The following is a 23,855-nucleotide window of genomic DNA, read 5'->3' as shown; positions in this document are numbered from 1 at the left end:
GTGCTGCGCTGTCCGAGGGTCTCCTCGGGCTTTCCAAATGTGACATGGCGCCCGATCTCAATTCCAGCCAAAAAAGTCAAATGGCGCTGCTTCCCTTCCGAGCTCCAAAATAGTGGTTTACCCCCACATATGGGGTATCAGCGTACTCAGGACAAATTGCACAATAACTTTTCCTGTTACCCTTGGGAAAATAAAAATTGGGGGTGAAAAGATAATTTTTATGGAAAAAATATGATTTTTTAATTGTACGGCTGTACGTTATAAACTTCTGTGAGGCCCTTGGGGGTTCAAAGTTCTCACCACATATCTAGATAAGTTCGTTGGGGGGTCTAGTTTCCAAAATGGGGTCATTTGTGGGGGTTTGGAATTAGAATTGAGGGGTTTCCACTGTTTAGGTAAATCAGGGGCTCTCCAAACGTGACATAGCGTCTGATCTGAATTCCAGACAATTTTGCGTTGAAAATGTCAAACGGCGTTCCTTCCACATATCAGGTATCAGGACAAATGGCACAATAACTTTTGCAGTCCAATATCTACTGTTAACCTTGGTAAAAAAAAAAAAAAAAAAGGGCCTGAAGTAATTTTTTTGTTAAAAAAAGTTAAATGTTCACTCTTTTTTAAACATTCAAAAAATTCCTGTGAAGCACCTGAAGGGTTAATAAACTTCTTGAATGTGGTTTTGAGGGGTGCAGTTTTTAGAATGGTGTCATTTTGGGGTATTTTCTATCATATAGACCCCTCAAAGTGACTTCAAATGTGATGTGGTCCCTAAAAATAAAATGGTGTTGTAAAAATGAGAAATCGCTGGTCAACTTTTAACCCTTATAACTTCCTAACAAAAAAATGTTGGTTCACAAATTGTGCTGATGTAAAGTAAACATGTGGGAAATGTTACTTATTAAGTTTTTTGTGTGCCGTATCGCTGTGATTTAAGGGCATAAAAATTCAAACTTGGAATATTGCGAAATTTTCAAAATTTTCGCCAAATTTCCGTTTTTTTCACATATAAATTCAAGTTATATAAATGAAATTTTACCACTAACATGAAGTACAATATGTCACGAGAAAACAGTGTCAGAGTCACCGGGATCCATGGAAGCGTTCCAGAGTTATGACCTCATAAAGGGACAGTGGTCAGAATTGTAAAAATGTGCCCGGTCATTAACGTGCAAACCACCCTTGGGGGTAAAGGGGTTAAACCTAGCAGATCCTGTGCGTTTGTATTTAAAATCCATTATGCTTCACGCTTTAGCAGAATTTTAATATGATTTGCACATTGAGGAGGATATTGCACTACTTCGAAACCTGTAAATCTCAACATTTCAGGGTTGGAATTGTGCTTATCTTGTATATGCTGTATGAGCCTTAATGAACCCTTTCCCGATTTTATAGAGCGGTAATGCTCACGAAACCTGGCCGATAAAGGTCTAATAGTCTTTCCTATATAATAAAAATAACAAGGACAATATAAGACGTACACTTCGAAATTGGTTTTGCATCATATAAAGTCAGACACATTATGTGTGACTGGACCAATGCAACGTGGATTCGATGTGTCATGTAAATGGCAGCTTGTGCAATTTCCACATTTGGAATTTCCCTGGGATTTGTCTTTATCCAATTATTTTCAGTGGGTAGCAGTCGATTATGGACCACATGTTGCCAATATTACGAGTTCTGCAATATGCAAATATGAGATTAATAGAACTATTTTTTTGAAAATCTTTATCATATTGTAAAATATTCAAATTTTTTCCTATTGCTGAATTAATAATTTTTTCAATCGGATTGTATTTGAAATTAAATATAAATTTCTGCGTCCTGCCCTCTGATGAGTTTTTCTCTCTGTTCCTGTTTTTATTACAGTATAGTGAATCCTTTTGAGAAAATATTTTTACTTTATTATGTGCATCATCGTGTATGGTTGAAGGACACCCTCTTTCTGAAAATCTATTTTTTATCTCGGTTATTTGCTCTTCAAAAACCGTTTCGTTGTTATTAATTTTTCTTAATCTCAATATTTAACTATATGGTAAACTCTTTTTTTCTATGGGATGGGTGTGCACTCTTATAATGGAGAATCATATTTGTAGCCATAGGCTTTCTGAAGGCTTTGGTAACAATATTTCCATCAATTATATTTAATTCAACATCAAGAAATTCTAAGTGGTTCCCCCCAAAACAAGCTGTAAAACGATTATTTTCTGTGTTAGATGTGTTCAGACATTCAACAAATTCAAAGAATTATTTTTGTCTGCCGTCGCATCCAATAAATATGTCATCTACATATCTAAAAAAAAGTACGGACAGATTTAAGGTAGGGGTTGGAAACTCCCGTAATGAACTTTTATTCAAAAATTGAAAAAACGTATGCGACTCATGTGCCCATGGCAGTCCTGACTTCTTGTAAATACCACTTGTCTAGGAATTTTAAGGCTGTGTGTCTAGAAATGAATACGGCATAGTATGGAGGCGATCAGCCTGTGGCACTGCTGAGGGGTTATGGAAGCCCAGGTTGATTTGCTAGCAGCCTTCAGCTCGTCTGCATTGTTGGGTCTGGTGTCTCTTATCTTCCTCTCGACAATACTCCATAGATTCTCTATGGGGTTAAGGTCAGGCGAGTTTGCTGCCAATCAAGCCCAGTAATACTGTAGTTTGTATACCTGGTATTGGTATTTTTGGCAGTGTGAACAGGAGCCAAGTCCTGCTGGAGAATGACATTTCCATCTCCAAAAAGCTTGTTGGCAGAGGGAAGCATGAAGAGCTCTAAAATGTCCTGGTAGACGGCTGCGCTGACTTTGGTCTTGATAAAACACAGGGGACCTACACCAGCAGATGACATGGCTCCCCAAACCATCACTGATGGTGGAGACTTCACACTAGACCTCCAGCAGCTTGGATTGTGGCCTCTCCACTCTTCCTCCAGACTCAGGGACCTTGATTTCCAAATGAAATGTAAAATTTACTTTCATCTGAAAACAAAACCTCGGACCACTGAGCGACAGTCCAGTTCTTTTCCTCCTTCGCCCAGGCAAGACGCTTCTGGCGTTGTCTATTGGTCATGAGTGGGTGACACAAGGAATGTGACACTTGTAGCCCATGTCCTGGATACGTCTGTGTGTGAAGCAATGACTCCAGCAGCAGTCCACTCCTTGTGAATCTCTCCCACATTACTGCATGGCCTTTTCTTAACAATCCTTTCAAGGCTGTGGTTATCCCAGTTGCTTGTGCACCTTTTTCTACCACACTTTTTCCTTCCACTCACCTTTCCAATAATCTGCTTGGATACAGCACTGTGTGAACAGCCGTCTTCTTTAGCAATGACCTTTTGTGGCTTCCCCTCCTTGTGGAGTGTGTTAGTGACTGCCTTCTGGACATCTGTCAGGTCAGCAGTCTTCCCCATGATTGTGGAGCTACCTAAAAAGACTAAGGGGTCTTTATAAACTATATAAGACTATAGGGGTCTTTCGTCAATATGTGACGAACAGCCCACGGCCGTTCGTCCAAATACGGGCGACACTAACGGGGGTCCCGCTGCCACCAAAACGCGACGGACAGCGGACCCTGTGTCACCACTATGTCACAATCCCACCCCTGACACCGGTGTATCAGCGGACGGAGGGGAGTGACACAATGCCGGCACACGGCTATCACAGGCGCAGTGGGGCTTATCTTAGTTATCCCAACACTGGCATCATGTGACCAAAAATATCCAGCAAGCTAATCTCGCTCTACAATTTGCCGCAGGGGGAGTTTAATTTGGATGCCCCACCACTGCTATCAATCTTCCAAGTACTGAGGGGATTTATGTATATCCCACTTTCTCAGTTCCACTTTGGAACTCGCAGCTCTCCGGCGCCCCCCTTACCCTCAGGTCAGTCAGGGAACTGCACCTAGGATAATTGGTCGCCGGACGGGCTGCCTGTTGTGAACCGGCAATCAGGCTTCTGCAGTAAGGGAATTATTAATGCTGTGGCCGCAGCCCCTCATTCAGCAATATAAGACCCTTCTAGATTGCCAGCAAGCCGCAATAGCCGTACTCAACGCGCTGCCACCAATCACGGTTACTTAATTCACAGTGTTAAATTAAGAGGGTCCGTGGCAAACCCCTTGAATTAGTAGCGATTATCTATCAAAGGCGTATAGTTCGATTCTTAGAGCATAGAGACAGATCTAAATAATTATTTCATTTATTTTCCGAAAGAGGACAGTGATTACAGATAAAAGTTGCTATAAAATTGAGACATAAAATATGTACAGTACAGGTATAAAATAAAAGTGGAGAAAACAAAGAGAGTACACTCACAGTTCCATATTGTTCCTTAGGCAGACCATGCGGCTAAGGTGGGTGGAGGCGGAGCTGCACTTCTCCGCTCATCTGGGGATCTTTCTAGCACGACGACTTGAGCTGTTCTGCTCTGGTTTTGTCCAGGAAATGCTTTATAGACTTGCTATGTGACATCACGGAGAGATGCATGCTGGGTTAATCCCACCTCTCTCCTTTGGATGTAGAATTACACTAGAAAACTTATACTAATCATAACTCCGTGGGGGCAGCCCGCACAGACACATATAGGGCATCATTGGTTGTGATTTGTTGAGTACAATAATTCAAGACCAAATATGCAGTAGTTCTGATACACCGTTTAGCTGGAACACATCTCAGGTTCTGAAAGGATTAGGCTTCGCAAGAACCACGGCAGCGACGCTGTGACCGCCCGGATTACAAAAATGTGATTTTCCTATCTCTAGGGTATTTGGTTCTTATGGTATAGTCTCTCATAGTTTTATTCGTTTCAAACAAAGAAGTTTTTCCCGCTCTGAAGAGGAGAGAAGGAAACAAATGGTTGTAACAGCAGGGGGGTCTCCTATTACTAGTGCGAACACAGGCTGTAGAGGAGGGGGGGTGGCACTGCTCTGTGTGTGTGTGAAGGGAGGAGGGATGAAGCTGCAGAGCTAGCAGCCTGGATTGTCCATCCATTTTAAGTTTATGCTTAGAACATACAACACTGCCCTTCACCTCTCCAAACAAACCTATTTCAACACCCTCATCATCTCACTGTCCAATAACCCGAAACGTCTCTTTGACACTTTTCACTCTCTACTCAATCCAAGAGTACAGGCCCCAACCACGGAGCTCCAAGCTGACGATCTGGCCAATTACTTCAAAGAAAAAATTGACCAGATCCGACAGGAAATTATCTCCAAATCCCCTCATACCATGCACTGTCCTCCCTCCCCCACTGCATCTAACTCACTCTCTGATTTTGAACCAGTCACAGAAGAAGTAGTAAGCAGGCTCCTTGCATCTTCTCGCCCAACTACTTGCACCAGTGACCCATTTCCGTCACATCTCCTCCAGTCCCTTTCCCCTGCTGTCACCCCTCACCTAACTAAAATATTTAACCTCTCTCTCTCTTCTGGTATTTTTCCCTCCTCATTTAAGCATGCCATCATACATCCACTACTTAAAAAACCATCCCTCGACCAAAACTGTGCCGCTAACTATAGACCTGTCTCTAATCTTCCCTTCATCTCTAAACTCCTGGAACGCCTGGTCCACTCCCGTCTTATCCGCTATCTCTCAGAAAACTCTGTTCTCGACCCTCTCCAATCCGGTTTCCGCTCTTTACACTCCACTGAAACTGCCCTCACTAAAGTCTCTAATGATCTGCTAACAGCTAAATCAAATGGTCATTACTCCATGCTAATTCTCTTGGATCTCTCTGCAGCATTCGACACTGTGGATCATCAGCTCCTCCTCACTATGCTCCATTCCATTGGCCTCAAGGACACCGTTCTCTCCTGGTTCTCCTCCTATCTCTCCGACCGCTCCTTTACTGTTTCTTTTGCCGGTTCCTCCTCCTCTCACCTTCCCCTTACTGTTGGGGTTCCTCAAGGATCGGTTCTAGGCCCCCTCCTCTTCTCCTTGTACACTGCCCCTATTGGTCAAACAATCAGTAGATTTGGTTTCCAGTACCATCTCTATGCTGATGACATCCAATTATACGCTTCTTCTCCTGACATCACGCCAGCCTTTCTTGAAAACACTGGCGATTGTCTAAACGCTGTGTCTAATATCATGTCCTCACTATATCTGAAACTGAACCTGTCAAAGACTGAACTCCTTCCTCCCGCTACTAATGTACCTACACCCGACATTGCCATTTCCGTGTGTGGTTCCACTATTACTCCCCAGCAACATGCCCGCTGGCTTGGGGTCATACTTGATTCCGAGCTTTCCTTTGCCCCCCACATTCGATCACTGGCTCGCTCTTGTCATCTGCACCTCAAAAACATTTCTAGAATTCGATCTTTTCTTACTTTTGACTCTGCAAAAACTCTTACTGTTTCTCTTATTCATTCTCGTCTCGACTATTGTAACTCTCTTCTAATCGGTCTCCCTCTTACCAAACTCTCCCCTCTCCAATCTGTCTTGAATGCTGCAGCCAGGATCATATTCCTCGCCAATCGTTACACCGATGCCTCTACCTTGTGCCAGTCATTACACTGGCTACCCATCCACTCCAGAATTCAGTATAAACTTATTACCCTCACCCACAAAGCCCTCCATGGCTCAGCACCACCCTACATCTCCTCCCTTGTTTCAGTATACCACCCTACCCGCGCCCTCCGTTCTGCTGATGACCTGAGGTTAGTATCCTCAATAGTCAGAACCTCCCACTCCCGTCTCCAAGACTTTATACGTGCCGCGCCAATTCTTTGGAATGCACTTCCCAGGTCAATACAATTAGTCCCCAATCCCCACAATTTTAAGCGTGTCCTGAAAACGCATTTATTCAGACTGGCCTATCGCCTCAACACATTAACCTAACCTATCCCTGTGTGGCAGAGCCAAAAGTTTTACCATAACCAGGTTCCCAGCATCATGTTCCCACATGCTTTATGCATCCATTAGCCCTCTGTGTCTGTACTGTTACACACTTAACATTATGGCTGGTCCATACAATCAGGGCAACTGTTACCACCCACCTTTCGTGTCTACCTCTTTCCTCATAGACTGTAAGCTTGCGAGCAGGGCCCTCACTCCTCTTGGTATTTGTTATATTCTACTGTATGTGATTATTGTTATGCTGTAATGTCTATTGTCTGTACAAATCCCCTCTGAAATGTAAAGTGCTGCGGAATATGTCGGCGCTATAAAAATAAAATTTATTATTATTATTATAAACGCTTACAAAGCCTTTGCAGGTGTTTACTGTTAATTATTCTAATTTACTGAGATAATGACGTTTGGATTTTCATTGGCTGTAAGCTATAATCATCAACATTAACAGAAATAAACACGTGGAATAGATCACTCTGTGTGTAATGACTATATAATATAGGAGAGTCACTTTCTGTATTGAAGACCTGAAAATAAATTAACTTTTTGATGATATTCTAATTCTTGTTCTCGGCAGCACATCAGATGTAAACTTGTTCTCGGTAGCACATCGCTCAATGTAAAGTGCTGCTGATAACATGAAACTGTACAGGGACAGGTTGATCTACTAGTGATCATTCGATGCCCATTATTTTTCACCAACCTGTGTAAATAGTTTGGGAAAGAAACGCCGAACGACTTGAATATTGTCGATCACATCCATTTAACGGCCAGAACTTAGCGGATGTAATTGCAACCTAAATGTTTGTGTGTGATGGGGCAATATGTTAGCATTTGAGATCCCACTTTAAACCTTTTGCCCGGGGCCCCACTTTGTGTAAAACCAGCCCTGGTCACAACAGTACTTAAAAGCAATCACTGTACAATAATATACACAAGTTTGAGCTCAGATGTAGAGTTTGTAGCTAAGAAGAAGATGAGTTTCTGAAAAGTAAGTAATGGAGCTGAGTGTTGAACAAGGGAGGCAAAAAACACAACTAACAAGGAACGAAGGCCTCTTTCACACTTCAGTTGTTTGACGGCAGTCAAAATCTGCCCTTTTTTTGCGGATCCGACTTTTTTCCCATAGACTTCCATTAGCGGCAGATTTTGACGGATGGTCGTCTGTTGCATCCGTTTTTTAACGGCTCTATTAGAATTTAAGCGTCCGCCGTCTGGAGTAGACGGACAAAGGAACTTTTTTTTCAGTGGTGGACCCGCTTTTTTAAACAGCGCATGCCTGGAACTTTTTCCTTTCGTGCATTTTAACCCTAAAAGCCTTTCTGGAACAGGAAAAAAACGCTCTCTCTCAAAGAGAGCAGACATGATGTTGGAGACTGCAGACAGACAGTCAGTGGCGTTCTGTAGTACAGCGGAGGTAAGGTCAGGGGATGATGTGTATAGTTGTGTGTCATCAGCATAAAGATGGTACTGAAAGCCAAATCTGCTGATGGTCTGTCCAATTGGGGCCGTGTAGAGAGAGAAGAGAAGGGGGCCAAGGACTGAGCCCTGAGGTACCCCGACAGTGAGAGGAAGAGGAGATGAAGTGGAACCAGAAAACAGAACACTGAAGGAGCGGTCAGAAAGATAGGAGGAGAACCAGGAAAGAGCAGTGTCCTTAATGCCTAGTGACTGGAGCCTAGAGAGTAGGAGAGGGTGGTCAACAGTGTCGAAAGCTGCAGAAAGGTCGAGAAGAATGAGCAGAGAGTGGTCACCGTTACGTTTTGCTGTCAGAAGGTCATTGGTCACTTTGATGAGTGCAGTTTGTTGAATGAAGGGGGCGGAAACCGGACTGTGAAGGGTCTAGGAGGGAATGAGTGGAGAGGTAACGGGTAAGGCGTGAGTATATCAGGCGCTCCAAGAGTTTAGAGATGAAGGGGAGATTGGAGACTGGTCTGTAGTTGTTTGTGCAGGATGGGTCGAGGGTGGGTTTCTTTAGTAATGGAGCAATGATAGAGTGTTTGAAGGAGGAGGGGAAAATGCCAGAGGAGAGGGAGAGATTAAAGATTGTAGTTAGGCGAGTTGTGACGACTGGAGAGAGAGACTTAGGGCCCCGTCACACACAGCGACGCACCAGCGATCCCGACAACGATATGACCTTGTCAGGATCGCTGGTGTGTCGCTACATGATCGCTTGTGAGCTGCCAAACAGGCAGCTTCACCAGCGATCAGCACCAGCGACACGCGGGTAACAAGTGACGCACGTCGCTTAGTTACCCGCTGTGTATGTTAGAAACCAGCGCACTGGTGCAGGAAGCTGGTAACCAAGGTACACATCGGGTTTCTAAGCCCTGCATGGCGCTTAGAAACCCAATGTTTACCTTGGTTACCAGCTCCAGCTCCCTGATCGCTGGTCTCCCGCCTGTCACACGCAGCGATGCGTGCTGGCCAACGGGAGACCAGCGATCAAAAAAATGTCCAGGGCTTTCCAACAACGATCAGCGATACCGGCAGAGGGGCCGGTCGCTGATAGGTGTCACACACAGCGATCTCGCTGGTGAGAGCGCTGTTGCGTCACAAAACTTGTGACTCAGCAGCGATCTTGCTAGCAAGATCGCTGTGTGTGAAGTACCCCTTAGACTCTTAAATTCTCAGTCCCACACGGTTCTTGTGCCAGCCTTGGGTGATGATTTCAGAGATAATTGCTGGCACAGACGAGTAACACAATGATGGTGAATGTGGAGGTTTCCTGGTTTCCCAGTGGCGGTAGAGGTACTAAAAACATGCCCATATATTCTGTCTACAATTTGGCCATGCAAGATATTGTCACAACCGCAGCTCATCGTACAGACATGGCCACATTCACCTTTCTGCAAACTTTTTTTAATGGCTTTCATTTCTCATGACACATATTCAATACATCATTAGGGCATGCTAGCAAAACCCTTGAGATTCTGTGACTCACATCACAACTACTGAGTGGCCACTATTGTCCCAGAGCATTAAACGTCAACTGATAGTATTGTAAGAGGGTGAACGGGACGGTCATGTACTTCTCCCTTGATTAGAAAAACGAGCATAACCTCTGTTTGCAAAAAAATGATTTATATTGAATAGAATCATAGAATCATAGAATCGTAGAGTTGGAAGAGACCTCCTGGGCCATCTGGTCCAACCCCCTGCTCAAAGCAGGATTCGCTAAATCATCCCAGTTAGATGTCTGTCCAGCCTCTGTTTGAAGACTTCCATTGAAGGAGAACTCACCACTTCTCGTGGCAGCCTGTTCCACTCATTGATCACTCTAACTGTCAAAAAGTTTTTTCTAATATCTAATCTGTGTCTCCTCCCATTCAGCTTCATCCCATTGCTTCTAGTCTTTCCTTGTGCAAATGAGAATAAAGTTGATCCTTCTACAATGTGACAGCCCTTTAGATATTTGTAGACAGCTATTAAGTCTCCTCTCAGTCTTCTCTTTTGCAAACTAAACATTCCCAAATCCTGCAACCTTTCCTCATAAGAAAGGGTTTGCAGACCGGTCACCATTCTGGTCGCTCTTTTCTGAACTTGCTCCAGTTTGTTGATGTCTTTTTTAAAATGTGGTGCCCAAAATTGGACACAATATTCCAGATGAGGTCTGACCAAAGAGGAGTAGAGGGAAATAATTACTTCACGTGATCTAGACTGTATGCTTCTGTTAATACATCCTAGAATTGCATTTGCCTTTTTTGCTGCTGCATCACACTGTTGACTCATATTCAGTCTGTGATCTATTAGTATACCCAAGTCTTTTTCACATGTGCTGTCACTTAGCCCTATTCCTCCCATTCTATATATGCTTTTTTCATTTTTATTGCCCAGATGTAGTACTTTGCATTTCTCCCTGTTAAAAACCATTCTGTTAGTTGCTGCCCACTTCTCCAGTTTATTTAAATCTTTTTGAATCCTCTCTCTCTCTTCTCTAGTATTAGCTATCCCTCCTAGCTTTGTGTCATCAGCAAATTTAATCAGTTTACCCTCAATTCCTTCATCTAAATCGTTGATAAAGATGTTGAACAATACAGGGCCCAGGACAGAGCCCTGTGGTACCCCACTTGAGACATTCTTCCAACTGGATGTGCAGCCATTTACGACCACTCTTTGGGTCCGATCACTAAGCCAGTTATGAATCCACCTAACAGTTGCCTTGTCCATTCCATACTTAGTCATTTTTTCAATAAGGATTGTATGAGATACTTTGTCAAATGCTTTGCTGAAGTCAAGATATACTATATCTACAGCATTTCCTTGATCCACCCAATCAGTAATACCGTCATAGAAGGAAATTAAATTAGTCTGACATGACTTATTAGTTACAAACCCATGCTGACTCTGTTTAATCACTTCATTCTTATCCAAGTATTGACATACATGTTGTTTAATAATTTGTTCAAAGATCTTTCCTGGTATAGAAGTCAGACTCACCGGCCTATAGTTGCCTGGGTCCACCTTCTTCCCCTTTTTGAAGATAGGAACAACATTTGCTCTTCTCCAGTCTTCTGGCACTTCTCCTGTTCTCCAAGAATTTTCAAAGATTATGGAGAGGGGTTCAAAAATTTCTTCTGCTATCTCCTTCAGTACTCTGGGGTGTAATTCATCTGGACCTGGAGACTTGAATTCATTTAGGTTAGCTAAGTGTTTCCTCACTATCTTTCTGTTTATAAATATCCTGGATTCTTCTATTCCCTTAATAGGACAGTGAATAACAGTTGATGTTACATTTCCTTTCTGAGAGAAAACAGATGCAAAATAGGAATTTAAAAGTTCAGCCTTCTCAACATCCTGTCTTACCATTTCATCATTTTCATCCTGTAAAAATCCTATAGCATCTTTGACTTTTCTTTTACTTTTGACATATCCCCAAAATCCTTTATTATTGCTTTTGACATCTCTTGCAAGTCTCAATTCATTTTCAGCTTTAGATAATCTGATTTGTGCCCTGCAGGTTCTGCAGACAGCATTATATTCTTCTTTAGATATGCCTCCCTCTTTCCATTTTATAAACATTTTTTTCTTCCTTTTTAGCATGTGCTTAAGTTCTGTGTTCATCCATCCTGGTTTCCTTAAATGCTTCCTATTCTTCCCTCTTTTCGGAATTGTTAACAACTGTGCTTTGAGAATTTCATTTTTCAAGATTTCCCATCCTTCCTGGACATTTTTGTCTTTAAGGATATCCAGCCATTGGATCCCTCCAATTCTCTTTCTGAATCCCTTAAAATCTGCCTTTCTGAAATCTAACCTTGACGTCTGAGTCTTCACAGGTCTTCCGCCTCTAGTTATCCAAAATTCTAAAATAGCATGGTCGCTACCTCCTAGGGTCCCAGCCACTTTTACCTCCTCAACCATTTCCTCCCTGTTTATAAGGATTAGATCCAAGGTAGCAGTTCCCCTTGTTTTCTCCTTTACCTTTTGGAAGATAAAGTTGTCAGCAAGAGAGGATAAGAATTTCCTTGACCTGTTAGTTTTGCCTGAGAGAGATTCCCAACAAATGTCTGGATAGTTGAAATCTCCCATGACAACTATGTCATATTTTTTGGAGAACTTGGCCATTTGATGCATAAAGAGTTCATCCATATCTACAGCTTGCACAGGCGGCCTGTAGTAAATGCCTACAATGGTGTCCTTTCCATTGTTCTGTCCTTGTATTCTTACCCAAACAGTTTCCACAGAACTCCCAGTCTCTGAAGCTTCAATCTCTGTGCAGATATACGCATTTCTAACATACAATGCGACACCCCCTCCTCGTTTATCAAGTCTGTTTCTTGCAATAGAAATAGAACCTTATAGGCACCAAGGCGCATGGTTAATGTATTGCTATAATAAGTGGATGACTCAATAAGTTCAGGAAGTAGTCAGGTTTAGGATAGAAACAGTTTGTGTGTTCAGGAACAGCCCAGTGTGGGATGGGCAGAGCCAGTTAATAAGAGGAACACGTTCTGATCCCTGATTAGTGCAGAGAGAGAGTAAGAGATTAGATGGAGAGATAGCAGTAGTTGGAGGTCTGAGGGCACGAAGAGCACAGGTTGTTCAGCAGCAAGAGAACATCAGCCATAAACTCAGAGCAGACACTAATGGAATGTCCGAAGTCTAAAGCCCAACTGAGGCACTGAGAAGCGTGCCTCAATATCTTCCTAGGAGAGGAAGTTGGATGGAGAATTGGATAAAGGAGTTACGGGACGGGACTCATGGAAGCGGCAGAGCCGGAGTATCCTAGGAATCGAGATGCCAGAGAGGCAATGGATAGCTCAGGGCTAGCGAACAGCGGACGTCAGAACGTGCGGTGCACTTTGAAAGTGGAAAAATTTGTGCCCAATACTGCGGATTTCAATATGATGAAAACAGTTAAGTAAACTTCTTTATTAAAAAATGAACAGGGAAAAAGAATCCAGCGATGTTGGTAACAGTGAAAAGTTAACTTTTATTCCACTTCAAATAAAACATTCCACTTCAAATGGCACATATTGTCGGGTATATTGCACATGTGAGCAGATCGACGCATTTTGACTGTAAGGGTGTGTGCACACGCTGCGGATTCTGCTGCGGTTCCACAGCGGATTTGGCCGCTGCGGGTCCGCAGCAGTTTTTGCTGCGGTGTACAGTACCATTATTCCCTATGGGAATAAAAAACCGCAGTGCAGTAGGTGCAGATTTTTCCGCGCGGTTTTTCTGCGGTTTTGAAACCGCAGAAAGAATTGACATGTTAATTCTTTCTGCGGATTCTGCTGCGGTTTGCCATCTCCTCCATTGCGGAGATGCAAAACCGCAGGGCAAAACCGCAGAGCAATCTGCAGGTAAAACCGCAGGTCTTTTGACCTGCAGATTTACCTGCGGATTTTACAAAATCCGCGCGGCCAAATCCGCACTGCAAGCCGCAGCGTGTGCACGCACCCTAAAAGTCTTTGTCAAGATCTCTTATAAAGAACTTGAATAATCGGCGATAGCAGAGGCCTGCGACCAAAATGTGGATGTTAGGCACCACACGCATAGCACAGGGGAATCTGGGCACTGTTTATTTGTAGGGTGCCAGGGTGTGGGACCACAGCAGCCCCTCGCCCATAATTACCGCCCTGTGCACCTTACAGCATCAAACAATCATGTCTGGTTCAAAGCTGCTCATCTTGTGCAGTTCATCTGAAGATGAGCTAAGAGGAAGAACATGTCTATACATGTGTAGGTAGGTCACTTTTTAGGCTTTCCATGATTGCTGCTGGTTATATTTCTAATGTGTGGTTACATATTTATTTTTATTTGAATCCATAGGTATTCCATACTTTGAAAGAGCTGACATTTTTGAGTGAGAGGGTTTTCACAGAGCATGGAGAACTCTTTGACAATTACGAAATCCATAACCACATTATAGTCAATCAAACTTTGCACTCGAGCGTTGTTGGTCAAATTTCACCTAAAATTTTAGATAACCTCAATCTGCCAAGCTTCTCCATCAACGACAGTTTAATTCAGTGGAAAACCAGTAACAATGAGGTAATATATTATCCCGGCAATGCATAGGCTTTATATATGATTCATTTTATAATAAGGAAAAACTGTGTCTCTTGAATTTAGAAACCAAAGTCCCAATGCACAAAAAGTTGTCTACCGGGAAGCAGAAAAGTCCCAGGAAATACAATCTATTTTTGTTGTTATGGCTGTATTCCTTGTTCTGAAGGAGAAATATCAAACACCTCTGGTAGGTACTACTTCTATCTACACCTGAGCCTTGGTCACAAATTCAGTCATATTTTGTGATATTTCGTATTTTCTTTCCTATAGACAATGAAAACTGCAGGACATGTCCTGACCATGAGTGGTCCAATGAGTACAAGACCCAATGTGTCCCCAAACTGGTAGAATTTCTCTCTTACTCTGATCATGGGATATCACTGACTGCTCTATTGGGATCCATTTTACTTCTTACAGTGACTGCAGTAATATTGGGGATTTTTGTTAGATATCAAGACACTCCAATCGTGAGAGCAAATAACAAGAACCTGAGCTTTATTCTCCTGGTGTCCATCATGCTCAGCTTCCTCTGTGTCTTCTTGTTCCTTGGTCGTCCTGTTGATGGTACCTGCATGTTACGTCAGATCTGTACTGGACTACTACTCTCAATATCCATCTCTTCGTTGTTGGCAAAAACCATAATGGTTTACATTGCGTTCAAAGCCACCAAGCCTGGAAGTGTGTGGAGAACATGGACAGGAGTAAAACTCCCGAATTGTGTGCTCCTGATCTGCTCCTCCATCCAGGGGGTCATCTGTATGAGTTGGGTAACCCTCTGTCCCCCCTTCCAGGAGCTGGACACACACTCTTATACAGAGAAGATCATAGTTCAGTGTAATGAAGGCTCTGATCTCGGGTTCTACTCTGTCCTGGGTTATATGGGGATTCTGGCTGCTGTTAGCTTTATTACAGCTTTCTTAGCCCGGACATTACCGGACAGTTTTAATGAGGCCAAGTACATCACCTTCAGCATGCTGGTGTTCTGCAGTGTCTGGATAGCCATGATCCCAGCTTATCTCAGCACTAGAGGCAAATACATGGTGGCCGTGGAGATATTTGCCATTTTGACCTCTAACGCTGGACTTTTAGGCTGTATATTTTTCCCTAAATGTTACATAATTCTCTGCAGACCTGAGCAAAATACAAAGTCCTATATAATGAGCTGGACTGCGTGAGAGTGGACATGATTCTATCCTTGTAGAGTTATACTAAGGGCAAAAGGGTAACAATGTTTTGTACTTTTTACTTTCAGGCTCCATATCTCACCATCATCTAATGCTTCAGACGTGAGACCACCATTATTGTATAGACAATCATCTTGGCTATCTCATACATAAATGTGACTTGAGGCTATTTAGCATATTAGTTATTCAGATTCTTATCAGATCACTGCATTGTTATTGTTTTGCTCCTAATAAATTTAAATTTTTATTATTTTGATAGTATTTTATAAATCCACCTTTGGCTTTCAACATTGCCTGAATCCTTCTGGGCTGCTCTCGATTAGATTCAAACATGTCTCGAGTGAAATCTGACCTCAGGTATCTTCTACGCGTTCCCAAAGTCGGTGCATGACTCTCGACTCGGATATGTATACAGCATTTCCTTCACCTCTACACACAGGTGTTCAGCTGGGTTGAGGTCTGGGGGCCAGTCCAGCACCTCTAGTTTATGGTCATTGAACCATTTTTTCGCCAATCTCGACATATGCTTCAGGTCGTTGTCCTGCTTGAACACTGTTATCCTTTTCATATCCATAGTACTCAAGTGTACGAAGTAACTCATCTTGTAGGATACTCACATATAGCTTGGTATTGAGACCACCATTGATCCTAGTAGAGTAAACAATGTGTAACAAACCTGATGGCATCACTGCATGGCCTCCCATCACTGCACACCAACTTAATCACTGCTCCAGGTCATGCGGTCCTCCCTTTATTACTTTGCACTCTTGCAAGCTCCGCCTACGCCGCACTCTTGCAAGCTCCGCCTACACCGCACTCTTGCAAGCTCCGCCTACGCCGCACTCCTGCGGCTCCGCCTACACCACACTCCTGCGGCTCCGCCTACACCACACTCCTGCGGCTCCGCCTACTCCGCACTCCTGCGGCTCCGACTACTCCGCACTCCTGCGGCTCAGTTCCTAACCTGACCCAACACACTCCACTCCTTCCTGCCTATACCGTTACCTGCATCTGCTGTGTGAATAGGCGCCTGCCTGTTCCTTCTCATACCACGCCAGCCTGCCCTGTGTCTCCAAGCCGTGCCCGCCTGTCCTGTGTCTCCAAGCCGTGCCCGCCTGTCCTGTGTCTCCAAGCCGTGCCCGCCTGTCCTGTGCCTCCATGTCGTGCCCGCCTGCCAGTGTACCATGCCGTGCCTGCTTGCCCTGTGTCTCAGCCGTGCCTGCCTGCCCTGTGTCTCAGCTGTGCCTGCTTGCCCTGTGTCTCAGCCATGTCTGCTTGCCCTGTGTCTCAGCCTGCCTGTCAGTCACACCTGTCCAAGTGACTTGTCCCCGAGTGGGATCAGCATTCACAGCCAGACACCCCCCTGGAGTGGCACCCGACAGTTATCTGCCGCACAAGCCTGACCTCACCATCAGAGGCTCCAGCGAAGACCGGGGTAGCTGTCGTAGTCACACCCCTTCCAGGGTAGTCTGGTTTGTGGCACAGTGGGGCCACAACACAACCCCACGGCTTGCACCATTCAGCCAAGGCATGAGCGTGACACAATGCCTTTGGCTGTGAAACAACCCCATATCATCAGGCTTCCTCCACCGATCTTGACAGTTCCTTAAATTTCTCAACCTGTTAGCCCTTTTCCTTGTTTCTTCCAGACCCATTTGCACTCATCAGAGCAATCTATTGACTTTTGTCTCATCACTCCAAATCACCCGTTTCCAATTTTCTACTGTCCACTTTTTGTACTTTTTTGCAAACTGGAGCAGACACTTCTTATTGTGATATAGAACTCGAGGAGTCTTCTTTTTTTGGGCCATCATTCCAGACTTGTGTAACATGTGTCACATGGACGTCTGTGATGTCACTAATACGAAGGTTACGAGCCCCCTCCACTGCTGTTTGTCATACCAAAACTGATAGACCTTGTGATGAGCCGATTTGTTGACTCCGATATTTTGCCTGGATGTCCTCCTCTTTTGAATGGATGGACGGACTTAATTTCGTATTCTTCCAACTGTCATGGTGCTCACATGATGCAGTTTGGCAAATTTCTTGGCCGAGATACTGATATCGATGAGCTGGATGACGCCGTTTCTCTTTTCTTGGGAAATCTTCTTTATGGCGGCTCCTCGATTCAAACCAGTGACTTTTCGTTTGGGAATCAACCTAATAACACACTGAGCCATTAGTGATGTGAGAACAGGTTGTAATATGTAGTGTAAAGGAAGAAAAATATTTTTCCACCACCAGGAACAAAACAGTAACAATGCGGTGACATGACGAGAATCTGCATAATTAATCATATACTAAATAGCTGCAAATCACATTTATATATGAGATAGCCAAGATGATTGTCCATAAAATGATGGTAGTCTCACGTTTGAATCAGTAGTAGCTGGTGAGATATGGAGCCTGAAAATCAAATGTTCAAAACATTGTTACCCTTTTGCTCATCAGTGCATGTCTCATTTTATTACTATGTACATAATTCATTTAATGTTGATGTAGATTATCGAAGTAAAATTTAATTTATCACATTGTAAACTTCCAGGCTGCAGATGTTACACAGGGGCATAGCAAGACGTCTGTGAGGAGCAGCTTCATCCAATAGCTGCAGATCAGAAAGTGATGGTGAGGCACAGAATAAGAAGGAATAATGTTCAGGGAACAAAGGGTTTTCTCCTGCAGAATGGGAATAACTTATTGATCACCGGGGTTCCTAGTGATTCTCAGAGAAATACTCTGATTCCAAAGCTGCAACAGTTTCAAGACCATTCCTGCTGGATACAGAAGACTTATCTGGACTGGTTAAGTAAGTTGCTGTGAGCCAACAGGAGGTTGTCCAGGCTGCGCATGATCTCTTATGGATGCAATGTCACAAACTCTTGTTGTTACACTACTTGCTCGACATCTGCTTGACATCAAAGACTCTCTTATCCAGGACATAAGAATAATCCTCTTGGAAAAATTTAAACATTTGCCTACTTCTGCTCCTTTTTATGGAGAGCCTAAGGCATATTGAGGATTTGTTAGACAAATGTACTGTTTACTTTGAACTTCGACCCCAACATTATTTCTGAACAGTTGAAAATAGCTTGTATTTTATCTTTGTGGTGTGAAGATTCCTTAACATGAGCTGCTTCATTATGGGAGCAAGACAATCCTATAATGTGTTTTATATCTACCTTTTAGCCTTGCCTTCTGTAGAGTGTTTGATGAGCCAGCTTACAATCATTCTGCTGCTGACTCTTTATTCAGGATTAGACAGGGACAACGTCATGACTCAGTGTCGGGTGACCCCGTACCAGGGGCTTCTTCCCTGCCCTTATCACTAGGGGGCGCCCTAGCTCACCCAATTTCCTGGGATACTTCTGCAGGTGAAAATGCCCGGGTCGCCACCTTTGGCTTATCTCCTGAGTTAGCCCTCCGTCTGTTCTCTTCCCCCACCCAAAGAAGAGGGGCGCTACTGTGCACCACAGTACACCAACCTGACAAACAAGGCAACACAAACAAGAGTAACTGAAAATAGCAGGCATACAAATATTTAATCACATATAACAGAGGAATGCACCGGGAGTGGAGGACGGAGGAAAAAACAAAGTAGGACAAGGAAGGGAATTATCACATTTACAAACTACGCAACAGTCACAGATAAATCCTCCAAAACTCCTTCTCATATGAACACCTCTCCTCCTAAGCCATGCAGCATAAGCTAGCTCTGACATGGGTTTGAATCAGGACTCATATTATAAGGGGAATGGGAGTGGCTAACTGAACTCAGCTGGGAGCTCATATTCCCACAGTTTCCAACATGGCCAATTAACCCCTGTTCTGCCAAATGAAATAAACACCATTTAAAAAGAAGTGCTTATTTTCAGCTCAGGAGTAGGAGCAATCAGAGGCTGCAGGCTTCTGGCTCCTCTCTGTTGAGGTAACCCCGTGACAGTACCACCCTCTTCTACGAGGGACCTACGGAACCTCAGGACTGGGTTTATCAGGGTGTGCCATGTGAAAAGACTACATCAGTCTGATCGCATGAATGTCAGATGCTGGTACCCACATCCTCTCCTCAGGAACGTACTCCCACCAATGTACCAGATACTGAAGAGACCGACAAACTAAACGAGAATCCATGATTTTTCGCTATTTAAAGCTCAAAGTTTCCATCGACAATGAGAGGAGCTGGTGGTAGCGGTGAAAGTATTAAAGATGTAACGTATTTTTTGAGGAGAATGGATTATATACACTATGGATCCTAAAGGTGGGTAGCAAAGCAAGGCGGAATCTATGGGATTGATGACGGCTACGATCTTATAAGGACCGATAAACCTGGGACCCAGTTTCCAAGATGGAACCTTCAATGTATTGTTCCAAGAGGACAACCACACCAAATCACCAACACCCACCAAAGGTCTCTGATCAGCCACACTCTTATTTGGATCCCATCTTCAGCAGGTTAGGGTCCAAGCCGATTCAAGTACCAGGGAGTCCAAACCTGAAAGGGGAACACAGAGTCGGGATGGGAAGAGGGGAATAAACAGTCATGGGTACAGTCAGAAAGCAGCAGGACAAATCAGGGTATAAGCAGAGTCAGCTACTCATGCAGTAGTCAGAAACTATAACTGACACCGCCTGCAGGATGCTGTGGATAGAAATAGCTGGCCTGGTGCCAGAACGAGGCAGAGAAAAGTTAACCCTTGATATAACCAGACCGGGAACGAGAGACAGGATTCAAAACCTGGCCTGGATCATGACACTTACCACTAGATTTATGACAACGATTATATACAGCAAATTCGGCTAACGGTAAATAAGTAACCCAATCCTCCTGATTCTCCGACACAAAACAACAAAGATAAATCTCGAGACTCTGCGGGTGAAATGTAGAAGAAAATGACAGATGGATCCCCAGACGGTTGCAAAATGCCCTCCAAAACATACTGTACCCCTGGTCAGAAACAAAATCGGTCAGGATCCCATGTAATTTCACAATTTGCCTGATGAAAATTTGCACCAAGGACTTGGAGTTCAGTAAAGATGGAAATGCAATAAAATTAGACATCTTACTGAATCTACCTATGACCACCAGAACTACAGTATTCTCCACCGACACATTTAGATCTGTGATAAAATCGACCGACAAGTGAGTCCAAGTTCTGCTGGGAATCTCCAATGGTTGGAGAGCCCACAATGGACGAATATGAAAGGTCTTAGAACATGCACAGACACTGCAAGTGGCTACATACTCGCGGACATACTGATGAACTCCTGGCCACCAAAAATGCAGAGTAAGATCAGGGGTGGCTTTATTACCAGAATGCCCGGCTAACACTGAATCGTGATGTTCACTAAGGACTCTTAGATGAAGATTAACAGGAACAAACAGTTTACCAAGTGGCAGGGGCGTTCCCCCAAGCATCAACAACCTATCTTTCAAGATAGGAACATATAGACGCAATAACCACTCCTTTTTGAAGAACAGGTGCCGGTTTCACAATTATTTCCTTTCCCAGGAAAACAGAGATATGGCATCTGCCTTAAGGTTTTTGTTCCCCGGCCTATATGTGACAAAAAAGTTAAACAGGATAAAGAACAATGTCCATCTTGCCTGTCGAGGCGTTAGGCGCTTCGCCGATTTCAAATATGCCAGGCTCTTATGATTCATGATCACCATAACCAGATGTACAGCACCCTCAAAAAATGCCAACATGCCTCAAAAGCCCACTTAATAGCCAATAGTTCCTTGTTAACAATGTCATAATTTTTCTCAGCGGATGAGTTTTTTTTTTTTTTAAATAAGTCCATGGTTGCTATTTACCAGGAAACACACCCACTCCCACCTCAGACGCATCAACCTCAATGATAGAAGACTGAGAGACGTCTGGCTGTATGAGTATCGGCGCAGATGAAAAACACCTCTTAAAAGTATCAAATGCCTCTCTGGTGGGACTAGACCGCTTGGATAAGTCCGTCCCCTTCCTAGTCATATCCGTAAGAGGTTTGGCTACTAATGAAAAGTTTTTGATGAACTTATGGTAGCAGTTGGCGACACCTAAAAACCTTTGTAATGCCTTCAAATCCTCAGGACGAGCCCAATCCAATACTGCACGGACTTTTCACTGGATCCATGCGAAAACCGGTGGATGACAACACATATCCGAGGAAACGGATCTCCTCAACTAAAAACATACACTTCTCAGGTTTGTCTCTGAGTATATTTAAGACCTGCCTGACATGTACCTGGTGTGACTCAAGGTCAGGTGAATAAATTAATATGTCACCTTGATAGATAACCTCAAATCTGCCTACAAGGTGACCAAAGATATAATTTACAAAGTGCTGAAAGACAGCGGGCACTTTCATCAACCAAAAAGGCATCACTAGGTTCTCATAGTGTCCCTCAGGCTTATTGAATGCTGTTTTCTACTCATCCCCCTTTTTAATGTGAATGAGATTATACGCCCCCCTGAGATCCAGTTTTGAAAACCATTTTGCTCCTACAATATGAGTAAAGAGGTCTGGGATGAAAGGGAGCAGATATGGATCCCGGGCCATGATCTGATTGAGTTCGCGAAAATCTAGGCATGGGTATAATCCCCCCTTTTTTCTTTACAAAAAAAGAACTCCACGGCAATGGGGGATGAGGATGGTCTGATATGTCCCTTTGCCAAACTTTCCGTGATGTAGTCCTTCATGACCTGCCTTGCTGGATTTCTGGATCGGAGATATTATATAGTCTGCTCTTAGGCAGTTTTGCACCAGGAACAAGATTAACGGCAGAGTCGTAAGGACGATGAGGAGGGAGTTCTTGGCACCCCTGCTCCGAGAACACATCTACAAAATCAGATAGGTATTTTGGCACAGACTGGGTATCCACCCTAGCAAGCCGGGTACCCAATCAGTGTCCTTGACAATACTCACTTCATTTTACTACTTCCTAAGTCAGAGCGAGCCAACGAAGTCCCCGTACCACAGGTGAGGGCAGACCCTCTAACACATAACAGTCAATCACCTCAGAGAGCATGGCCCTCACCTGAAGATGTAAACCTCGGACGACTTGAGTAAAATACCCCTGTCTCACTGTCTCAAGGGGGCAGAGTCAATGGCGATTATGAGTATGGGTCTAGACAGAGTATGTGGATTGAGGCCTCGGACCTGGACGAACCTAGCATCAATCAAGTTAAACCCAGCCCATTGTCCAGAAATGCAGACACCTCTACCTTAATTTCACCCAGGTGAATCTCTGCTGGCAGAAAAAAATTGCGTCCTACCCACAGAGGTGATGAGTACACCCAGGTTGCTAACCTCTCCGCAACCCAGGCTTCTTAGTTTACTACAAGATCGGGAAGTGCAAGTGCCCATGAAATGGCCCTTTTTTACCACAGTAAAAACATACTCCCCCTATTTGCTAATCAACAGACAGTTTTCCAGAGTGAGTTGCCACACCCACTTGCATGGGTTCATCAGATGACTCAATCCCGATCTCCCTTGGCCCCAGACCTTCCGCACCTTGGGGTGTCTCCTTAGGTCTCTGGCGAAGACGGCGATCAACCCGGATAGCCGCCTCAAGGGAGACTGGAGTTTCATACAGGGCTAAAGCATCCTTCACCCTTACTGATAGCTACTCACAGTACTGGCTACGGAGTGCGGGGTCATTCTACTTGGTGTCCGTGGCCCACCTCCGAAACTCAGAGTAAGGGTACCGTTACACTTAGCGATGCACCAGCGATCCCGACAACGATATGACCCGGTCAGGATCGCTGGTGCATCGCTAAGTGGTCGCTAGTGAGCTTCTAAACAGGCAGATCTCACCAGCGACATAGCAGCGGTCGGCGGTCGCTACTTACCTGTCAGACGAGGCGATGAAGACGTCCTCCCGCCCGCATCCACATGTCGCTCGTCGGCGCCAGCAGGAAGCAGACGACGAGAAATGGCCCAGGACGTTTTTGCGCGATCAGCTATAACCAGTGGGGGAGCCGGTCGGAGGTAAGTATCACACATAGCGATATTGCTAGCAATATCGCCGTTGCGTCACAAACCAGTGACGTTATAGCGATATTGCTAGCGATATCGCTTAGTGTAACGGGCCCTTAATACTCCTCCGCCAGCCGATCTCCTTTTCTCCAAAAAAAATCCTCCACCGTCTGAAGCGATTGGGAGTCAGACGGGAATGAAACCACCCATGCTTGGAGGGATCCCTTGAAGGAGCGATATTACCCCCACACATTGCTCCTCTGTACCTGAGGAAACAGGACTTTACCTAAAGTACCGTTTACAAGCCTCCCTGAAAACAGCAAACTTGTCACATCCTGCAG

The 23,855-nt window shown here is 44.2% G+C and overlaps 1 protein-coding gene and 1 long non-coding RNA gene across 2 annotated transcripts in view; one reads left to right on the top strand and one right to left on the bottom strand.

Moving 5' to 3' along the window:
* Positions 1 to 15,537, top strand: part of LOC141074089 (vomeronasal type-2 receptor 26-like) — a 30,283-nt gene extending 14,746 nt beyond the window's left edge. The window contains exons 5-7 of the mRNA XM_073561604.1: positions 14,123 to 14,344; positions 14,426 to 14,549; positions 14,633 to 15,537. Of these exons, the coding sequence (XP_073417705.1) occupies positions 14,123 to 14,344; positions 14,426 to 14,549; positions 14,633 to 15,537 (1,251 nt within the window). The remainder of the gene's footprint in view (positions 1 to 14,122; positions 14,345 to 14,425; positions 14,550 to 14,632) is intronic.
* The window catches only part of LOC141074099 (uncharacterized), a 94,341-nt gene that overhangs the window by 40,285 nt on the left and 30,201 nt on the right, over positions 1 to 23,855 (bottom strand). The window lies entirely within an intron of this gene.

The sequence above is a fragment of the Dendrobates tinctorius genome, unplaced genomic scaffold (genome assembly GCF_039654945.1).
Source record: "Dendrobates tinctorius isolate UK_male_01 unplaced genomic scaffold, ASM3965494v1 ptg000323l, whole genome shotgun sequence".
NCBI classification, from domain to species: Eukaryota; Metazoa; Chordata; class Amphibia; order Anura; family Dendrobatidae; genus Dendrobates; species Dendrobates tinctorius.
This window is presented reverse-complemented; position numbering and strand designations above follow the sequence as displayed.